Genomic DNA, 9,899 nt, shown 5'->3' on the forward strand with positions numbered 1-9,899 from the left:
GCTGCAAACATCTGCATCCATTGTTTATCAGTAATAGAGTAGGTTTTTAAGACCATTTTAAAGAAATGTTGGTAATTCGAGGTAGTAACTCTGAACGGACTGCAAGGAACAGTCCCACCAGTACAACAGCCGCTAGGGATTTGGGGTCGTCAAATGTATTTAACCATGTTTAGTACTGGCCCCTGGGGGTTAATTACAGTCGACCCCCAAAAATAACAGTAAAGTCTTCATAAGCAACCCAAATACTATAGGAAAATGTAATTTTCAAAGAAATAAACGACACGGAGTTATTACCTAGTTTTCCGTATACACATTACTGTGCGAGTGTTGGATGATTTATAAATTAATATGACTATAATGCATTCTTCTCTATCTGTATGATTTATGATTCACAGGATCAAGTTAGGGTGGTAATTACAGCTAAGAACCTGGGGCCATACATTAGGTTAGGTTAAAATGTATCCTTGTTGAAGAATTATTTTTATGCTGCATATTTGTTTATTCAGACTTAGATTCCTGAATTTTGTAGATAAGAAGATTGGCTAAGTGCAAAAATCAGTGGTCCACAAATGAAGGAAATGGAAAACTCATCAGAAACACAAAAAACTTCCATGAAAAATATTTTCTGCTAAGATACTTTTTGCATACTTATGAAATTGTGCTAAAAATATCAATTATATGACATTGGTTTTTAGCTAAGAACATCAGAGCCTTTGTTTTGTCCGTGTAGTATGTGAACATTTTCACCATCTTTGTTGTGCATACCACTAACAATGTGGAGGGAACCACAGTTGGGGAACCATTGTATTTACTGGGTGGGGGAATGGATGGCAAGAAATTGGTTGCTATTACCAAAGGTGATCTGAAATGCCCAAGCTAGCCTACACTGTAGAGAAAAGAAGTTCAGCAAAGAAAGAGTAAAGTGGCTAGTTCCTTATCTAATCGATAGTGAAGTGTACCTGATTAAGGGCTCGAGGCCTTTAGGATTTTATACAACCTTAATAATCTCATGTACAAACCATCTGTGTAATGCATCCTAACCTAATGTAACCTCACCTGGGAGACACTGCCCTGCCTGACCAGGATCTGTACTGGAAAACCCATCCATTTGTGACAAGCACAGTATGTTATTTATTTACTATAGTTCCCTTTGATTCTTCATTCCTTTGCAAATATGTGTTTAAATTATTCTTGAGGTTCATTATAACAGAACTACTGAAAATTATAGTAGGTTTTGATTATCTGTTTATTTAATTTCACTTGCAGCTTTGGGCATAGTTTTTGGTATTCAGGAATGCTAGGAAGAGGATCATATGTATTATAGTTAGGCTGAAGTTGTTATTGTGCTTGCTCAAGCCCATGGCCTGTTTTCAGAATTATAATTATGTATTTGGCACAGCAGCCATTATGATTTTAAACAAAAGAGGGTTTTGCTTAAAGAAATGCAAATATTTTCCATTCATTGTAAGTATATACATTACTATTTTCAAGAATATTAACCAAGTCTGATTATTCTTTGTTTCAGTGCTAATGAACTGGACTTCATCATGTACCGTATGGGCCTCCTGGCTGGATTACGAGCATGTGACACGAAAGGTAAGGGGAAGAATTATTAATAATTTTTCATGTTGAAAGAACTGAAGATAAATCTGACAAACAGTACAGCATAATGTGCTGTTTTGCGTGAACATTTTATATGTACAGGTGCAGGTCAGACACAGTACGTATACAGTACAGTGTAATTCACAGCCCTTTTACAATTGACTCATTCTTTTCCTGTTTTGTAATTTTGATTTTGCTTATTTAGCAATTTAAGTGTATAGCATGCTCCTCGACTATTATCTTGTAAATTTATTAAATGGTTTGTGGTATAAAGGGTCTGCTAACTCCAAGTAAAGGTTTCACTGTGTGACAAAAAGTTTCAGTGTTTTTGGTCCCTTAACTATATTAAACCTGATTCCTGTTGCTACAATATTTATAGGTAAGGATTTCAGGAGAGAAATTAGTTTGTTTTTATGTTCAGAAAATGTAAATAAACTGTTTATATAACTTACTTGTATGAGCCCTCTTTTTTTTTCATGCCCTAATATACAGTTGGAGGAGACAAATCGTATACCAAGTACATACTGTATCTTTGAAATTAGCTAAAGGCTTATCTGCTCACAGATGAGATCATTTCCCCTAACTTCTTTGATGTAGAGCCTGAATATTATCAATTGCAGGATCCTCATATCTCTTTTGTTAAAAGGTGGCATTACATACATAGTTGTAAGAACTGTCAAGGAAGAGAGCTTGCTTTTTTTAATCCCTCATAATTCTTTCATTTCCTCCCAACAAGACATGCATCTTGTAAGGTCGTATATACAAAAAAAAAAAAAAAATACAACTGAAGATTCCATCAAGGTTTGACAGGTTGGTATCAGATTCATGAAGAATTCAGTTTTCTTTTAACCCTTTTTTCTATGAAATTTGTATTTTTTAAAATTATAATTACTTACAGCTCATACAATATCAAAATAGATATGAACTAAAATTAATAACAAATTCTGAGCGTATTTGTTGTAAAATATTTACGTCAATTTACCGAGATCAAAGATGCAGTAATTTTTTTGGAATGATTCATGTTTCTCCTAATATTGCTTTGCTCTTTTCTTTACAAAATTACAATTATAACTGACATACTATCATAAAAGATAAAAACTAAAACCAACAGCAACCCCTGGGTATATTTATGAGCAAATACAAAATAAGACGATGTGAGAGAGAGAGAGAGAGAGAGAGAGAGAGAGAGAGAGAGAGAGAGAGAGAGAGAGAGAGGTAGTACATCTCTCCTTGAAGTCAATTACACAACTAACTCTGTCATGAGCCGCCCACTTTGTCTGAACCAGTCTAAAAGTTTCCATTTGTGAATTTATGGACTATAGAAGTAATGGCACTTCTTCCTGCCCGATTCCCCCAAATCGATGGAGCACAATATTGTTACTCACTTAAGATTCTTCACAGCATGTCTTTTGCCCCTAGCTGCAACCACTTCCATTCCTTTTACTGTACCTCCTTTCATATTCTCTTTTTTCATCTACTTTCCATCCTCTCCTAATACTTGATTCATAGTGCAACTGCAAGGTTTTCCTCCTGTTACACCTTTCAAATCTAAAATTTTACAGTCAATTTCTATTTCAGCACTGAATGACCTCATAGGTCCCAGTGCTTGGCCTTTGGCCTAAATTCTACATTCATCTCAACTCAACCATTGAAAACCTGTTATTACTTCTCATGTGAGTATATCCGTCCATTAAGGGTTAGGTATGCTTGAACTTATCCAATTTGATTGGTTTTGTATGGTTATGTTGCTGTGCATATCCTTAGCAACTTATATTAGGAATTAGTTCATGCACTGGAAAAGCAATTGTCTTAAGAGTTGAAGTATTGTACAGAGTTTGGATTGCTGGGTTGTCTTCCATCAGCCTAATGAGAGGAGGAATTTTCAGGTAACTATTAAGTAATAGGTAACTTTTTTTCATTATAATTGCTTTCATCAGGAAATCTGAGGATATTGATTGTAAAAAACCTAGTTTACTGAGATTGTGTAAAGTGGGCCGGACCAGCATTTGTTTACTGAATGATTAATTAAATTTAATATCAATCCATTATCAACTCATGTTTTGTTCCAGCGGCAATTGGGGTGATGATAACAGCATCGCACAATCCTGTCCAAGACAATGGTGTGAAATTAGTTGACCCTATGGGGGAAATGCTGGCACCAGCATGGGAGGTGCATGCTACATCTTTAGTCAACGCCAAAGATGAAGATATTACACAAGTCATGGAGAACATTATTAAAGAAGCCAGAATTGACACCACCCTTGTGCCTTTGGTGTATGTTGGACGTGATACAAGGTAATATTTTAAGTGGAGTTACCGGCATCTTTTTATTCCTTGTTTATTTAGTTTCAGTACAGAAAAATATGAATGTGATAGTCTAATCATAGGTTTATCTCTCAGGAACATGAGACAGAGAATGTCAGTTTCTGACAATAGGAACCTTGGTCCTCGACTGTAGTAGAACTCGACATAATTGGATTTTGATGCAAAATTCCAAGTAAATTCGGAGTCTGACCTGATGAACCATATGATTTTTGTAAACATATTGGCGCTGTTGGTGGTGGTGGTGTTTGGAGCATGTTCACTCTGCTGCTATTGAGTTTGGAGCAAGTAACATGCTTGGTAGCAGGAATATTTCCTTAGTTTTTGTGGCTTTCTGTGCTGTACGTTCTGTACTGTACTTTGATTTAATCATAGGTCCCAAGACAGCCATTGCAGACAAGCAGAAGAGGAAAATGGTAAGAACCACAATTGAACTTAAGGAGGAAATTATTGAAAAGTATGAGGAAGGCATTTGTGTGACTGATTTAGCGTTTTATTTTTAATATTTATTAATTTACTGTAATAATTAGGCTTGTTTTTCAATATTTCATTGTTAGCAGGAAGTTTTGTGCCTACCCATTACAGTACATACTATACTTAGCCTAGCCTATAGCACTTGGTCAACCATCGGTAATATGCTGCATAGGATGTAGGCCAGTTTTTTGTACAGTATATACTGTACGTACATTTAAAAATAAAAAGAGTCTGTCTAATAGGATGTTATTTAACTCTGAACTTACTTAATGGTAATTTAAGTGTAATGCTTTGTATAAAAGGCAAAGTTAGGGTAATAAGTGGTGGTCAAGAACGGATTAATCCATTTTCAATCATTTCTTATGAAAAAATTTATTCAGATTTTGACTGAATCGCATCTCGATGCTTCTTACGCAACAGATTAGTGTCAAGGTCCAAGGTTCTACTGTATTATTCTTTAAGATTCTGTAGTAGTTGTACACAACATAAGAAACTTAAATATCCTTTGAAAGTTGACCTCATGGGGGTGGGAGACCTGCTGGCACTACTTTTCTTGGTTTGGGATCTTTATTCTTGATGAGCACATTATTTTTAGCATTACAAAAATTTTTGTACAAGGCACTTTAACTACAGTGGTAAGGTATGGGAAAAAATTCACCAGCAAAAAGTTTCAAGTATTGTGGTATATGTACTTAAGAGTAATTCAGTAATAATCCATAGATTAATTCAATTAAAGTCTGTTTGTTAATGCAAAATTAATAAAATATACAATGCTAGCCAAATTTAATAGGAGTAATGGATTTTAGACATGGAGCAAGGCTGGCGGCACCAGTTTATCCTATGTAAATTTTAAAATTTAATTTTAACTAGTCCTTTTTTTGGGGGTAAGATTATTTCATGAATTAACAAATTAAAGAATATGAATGGTTATGTACAGCAATTTTGGTCTTGGATATTCTTAACAAAAGAACTAAGTAGTGTACCTTCAATACAGTAATGTGGACTTCATGTGTTTTATATTCAGTGTGTACTTTTTAGGGATAACATTTGTCATGTCAAATGGATACTACCTCCAAAGTACCTTTGAATGAAGATGAAGATCCATCCATTGATTATAGTTTGACGTGGATATACTGTAATTAATTATAATAATCAAATATAAATGTTAAATTCATCTTGCACGAATAAGTAACCTAAATTCATGTTAAGTTACAGTAATATTGAAAGGTAGAGTGATCAGTATCCTAAGAACAGAGAAGGGATGAAAGGGGCACACTTGTAAAGTTTCTGTTTTTACGCTCATTTCCAGACCAAGTAGCAATCTACTTTGTGAAGCGGTTATTACAGGTGTTACTGCTGTTGGCGGTCAAGTGAAAGATCTTGGCGTCATAACCACACCCATTTTGCATTATGTAGTTACCTGCCACAATGATGGAGGAGTGTAAGTATTTTATAGTTATAATAGTGAGTTCTCAATGACAATTAATTTGCCCCCTATAATTAGTTCATGGTTTTTATTTTATTGTACATACTGTACATGTGTTCTGTGTTGGAGAAAATTCTTGAATTGATGAGAAAATTACTTGTGTTTTTTAGGTAAACTTAGTAAATTGATAAAAATGGGATGACTGAGGTTTATATTGCAGGTATGGTGAACCATCTGAAGATGGTTATTACAAGAAAATAGCCAATGCCTTTGTTAATTTACGTTCATCTGGGACATCTCATGGCAATTATGAGCCAAAAATTTACTTTGATGGAGCAAATGGAGTTGGAGCCGCCATGATGAAAAATTTCCTTGAACACTTGGGAGGCTCTCTTACAATCACTATGTTTAATAGTGACGGAATTCTCAACCATCTATGTGGTGCTGATTTTGTCAAGGTATGTGGACTTCGTAGTGACAGCAAAACCTTGTGGCCCCTCTTAAATTCTGACAAGAAATTTAACAAAATATTCTGGTAATTGTAATGTTCTGTACTTTTAAGATTCTCATAATTCTATCCTAATCTTTCAAGTGTTTGCATTTAAGGATGGTCTTATTTTGATAAATATTGCTAAGGTAGAATTTTTCAAAGTTTGCTGATGTTGTTAGTAAAAAGAATACATATATGTACATTAATGCAACTGAATATGTATATTTAATGTTCACAATGAACCCCTCAAAAAAAAAAAAAAAAAAAAAAAGAGGAATTTTATATAAGTAACTTACCCAGTAATTACTTAGCTAAGAGGTTCTACTCGTAGGCAGCTTGAATTTTTTTTGTTTCTATAAGTGACTAGCCATGCCCATTTACGTGGCAGGGAAGAGGAACAACTATGCTAATAGCTCAATTTGTTCTGCCACTGATACCATCAATACAAAGTTCTTCAAAGCAGCTTGGTTTTTTAAATTTCATTTGTCTTCTCAGAATTGGTGAAGTATTCGTTTATGGTAGCCTTTCGGCATTATTTTGACAGTGTTTTGTTTGTATTCCTTGTTTAATTTGTTGTTTTTGTGAAATTGTTAGCTAGTTAGGCATGTCTAATGACACTAGCTCTTCTAGTTTTCGGTACTGCAGTAAAGGCTGCAATACCAGGATGACAAAGTTTTCATATGACTCGCAACCTTTGCTATAATTGTAGAGGACAAGTATGCAATGTGAACATGATGTGTGATAAGCAAGGATTGGAGTGATCAGAAATGGAGGACTTTAGATTCTCACTTGAATAAATTAGAGAGAAACTGTAAGAGGAAGGAGGCTGCTAAAGCCTGCTCGAAAAAGGTAACTAGTCAGGCTAAAACATCTCAATCTAGTAGCATGGATATTCCTATTGTTTCTCTTCCTATTATTCCAGTTTCTCCTGGTCCAATCTATTCTCCTAGACCACTTACTCCTTCTTCTGCTCCCCACACTTCCCAGCCCGATCGCTTCGCCAGCCTAGAGAGTAAATTTGATCAAAAATTGAATTTAGTAGTGAGTATGGTGGCCCAGTTGGTGTCATCATTGCAATATTATATGCTAAATTTGAGAAAAGTGGAGTGCCAGTTGAGGAGGTGGCTGTTTGTCCCACTGATTCTCCTAGGCAAAGGTCAGTGCCATACTCCCCCGAACCAGGGAGAAGGCATACCGCAGGCCCAAGTGAGGTCAGTGTGCTATGCCCACAGACAGTCACCCCCTCAGACCAACCTGTTGTATCTCAGGTTGCATCGAGAGACAGCAACTGGAAGCGTGTTTTGGAAGTGTTTTGTCTTTCTTCAAGTTTGGGGGACTCTTCACCGAATAAGAGATGCTTATGGCATTTTCTTGGTGAGTCTCGCCCAATGAAGAGGCTGTCTTTATTCAGGGATCGGTCTCTGCCCGTCAAAAGGTTGCGGGAGCCTGCCTTCAGTCCTCAGTCTTCTTGCAACAAGTGGGATAGTCCTGAGTGTTTCTCTTTGCCTGATCGGCAAGGAGGACACCCAAGCCGCTCTTCTTCGTCTGTTAGATCTCGTCAAGCGCTGTACTTTTAGTGATTTTTGTCATTCTTTGCACAGCGTCCTCATTCAGGTGGCTCTTTGTACAGCACTCCAAACCAACAGAGTGGTCAAAAGTAATGGAAGCTCCCGAGTATCTTGAAGCACCCGGGCACCCTGATACACCCAAGCGCCTTGAAGCATCCAGGCATCCTGAAGCACCTGAGCTTCCTAAAGCACCTGAGCATCCTGGGTTTCTGGAGCGACCTGTAGATGCAGTGTCATGATGTTGTGGAGAGACATGTTTGAACTAAACATATTGTATTTGTGAGTGGTTCTTCTGTGACTCCCAAGCACACTAATGAATCTACGAGGATTTTGTCAATCATTTATGATTTGGCTATTGATCTACAACCTTCTGTTTTGGATCTTTCTTGAGCTCCTTTGAAGAGTAAGTTGGATAGTATTCTAAAACTTCTTCAGAAGCCTGAAATGTCTCAAGAACCTCCCATAGATACAGTATTATTCCTGATTGTGTCTGATGAAGAGGAGCTGGAACAAGAATCGATGTCCTCTCTAGTGTATGCTTCATTGTTGCAGTATTTATTACAGCACTTTTTGGAAGTTTTTTCTCCAGTGACTCCTTCTCCTGCATTGTTGTTCATTAAGGTGAGCAGTCAACCTTCGGTTTCCGCTAAACTTCCAAAGATGGTTCTTTCTTCTTCGAAGAAAGCTTTTGGTGAGGTGGAGAACTGGCTTTCTGAGAAGAGGGAACAAGGGAAGGTTTGTTTTAGTATTCCTCCTCTTCATCTTTCACACAGCAGGTATTTGTGTTATGCAAACAGAGAAGTCCCCTCAGTGGGAGTGGCTGCCTCCTCCCAGGGAGACTTCTCGGATCTGATTGAAGTGGGTCGTATATCCGCACTCCCTTTGTCGAAGGTGTTCTTTTCAGCTCAAGAAATGGATCATCTGTCAAAGAGCTTATTTAAAGCATTTTAGATGCTTGGTTTTCTTGATGGTGCTCAGGCACATTAGCCAAGAGAGCCCAGGACCCAGATATACTAGGAGATTGTTTAGCAGATCTTCTCAAGTTTCTCACCTGCACCGACAAAGCAGTTAGGGATGGGTTACAGGAGGTAGCTGCCCTGTATTTTATCCGAATCCTCAAGAAGAGGGAATTGTGGCTTTCCTTCGCTTCTAAAGGAGTGGCATCGCAGTAGAAGTCTGCTTTCTTGTTTTTGCTGTTAGACAAACTTCATCTTTTTCCTCAGGTGGCAGGAAATGAGATTGCATCTCATTTACACAAGAAATAAACACAGAACCTCTTGACTCATTCAACTAAACGCCAAAAAGATCGGACTTCCTTTCAGCCCAAATCATCCTCTCCTCTTCATTCGAAGTCATTTTGAGGGGAAAGACAGAGATTGAGACTCAGACCCTAGGGTTCGGTTAGATTCACACCCCATATGATCAAGAAATCAACTGCAAAGCAGCCAGCATGTAAGTGAGGATCCAGTCCTTCATGCCCCAGTGGGAGCCAGGCTTCATCTCTTCTGGGAGAGATGGAATTCCAAAGGGGCGGATCAGTGGGTGGTAAAGGTGTTGAGAGATGGTTATACTAACCTCTTCTAGGAAAACACACCCTTTTCCAACACTCTCATCACCTTGACAGCCTACTCTGCAGGTTTTGAGAGATTGGCCCTCAAAGCAGTAGCTGCTTCTCTTAAGAAAGAGGGAGGTAGAATTAGCAAGAAACGTCAAGTGGAAGGGGTTTTACAACCGCCTCTTTTCTGGGCTCAGCTCGTGTCGGCCTATGAAAGATCCTTAATATCATTCTTTCTAGGTAAAATTAGCCTAAAATTACCAGAGAAAAACAAAATTAAGAAAATGTCAGTAAAACTGACTCGCTCACTCTTAAAAAGAAGTGTCGGTATGATAATAGGGGCGAGTGTGGAACACTACCACGAGACAAACACCAATTAGAACTTCCTATCAGAATCCCCCCAAGAGAGAGCTGATACCAACGGGCGATGCAGCCTCTACTACTACTACTAGAGGACGCCAC

At 37.6% G+C, this 9,899-nt stretch overlaps 1 protein-coding gene across 1 annotated transcript; it reads left to right on the top strand.

Moving 5' to 3' along the window:
- Positions 1-983: 983 nt before the first annotated feature.
- LOC135213193 (phosphoacetylglucosamine mutase-like) lies at positions 984-6,378 on the top strand. Its single transcript, XM_064247162.1, has 5 exons — positions 984-1,122; positions 1,526-1,596; positions 3,672-3,897; positions 5,708-5,839; positions 6,045-6,378. Exons 2-5 carry the CDS (start codon positions 1,548-1,550, stop codon positions 6,361-6,363), a joined length of 726 nt encoding a protein of 241 aa, XP_064103232.1. The 5' UTR covers positions 984-1,122; positions 1,526-1,547; the 3' UTR covers positions 6,364-6,378.
- Positions 6,379-9,899: the final 3,521 nt, after the last annotated feature.

This window comes from Macrobrachium nipponense, chromosome 42 (genome assembly GCF_015104395.2).
Source record: "Macrobrachium nipponense isolate FS-2020 chromosome 42, ASM1510439v2, whole genome shotgun sequence".
Taxonomy (NCBI): domain Eukaryota; kingdom Metazoa; phylum Arthropoda; class Malacostraca; order Decapoda; family Palaemonidae; genus Macrobrachium; species Macrobrachium nipponense.

Bases quoted from the DNA above. Each gene is read 5' to 3' on its own strand.
- LOC135213193 (XM_064247162.1), top strand. From the start codon at position 1,548: ATGTACCGTATGGGCCTCCTGGCTGGATTACGAGCATGTGACACGAAA. The intron at 3,898-5,707 runs GTAATATTTTAA...GCTCATTTCCAG, and splicing joins TATGTTGGACGTGATACAAG to ACCAAGTAGCAATCTACTTT. The intron at 5,840-6,044 runs GTAAGTATTTTA...TTTATATTGCAG, and splicing joins TGCCACAATGATGGAGGAGT to GTATGGTGAACCATCTGAAG.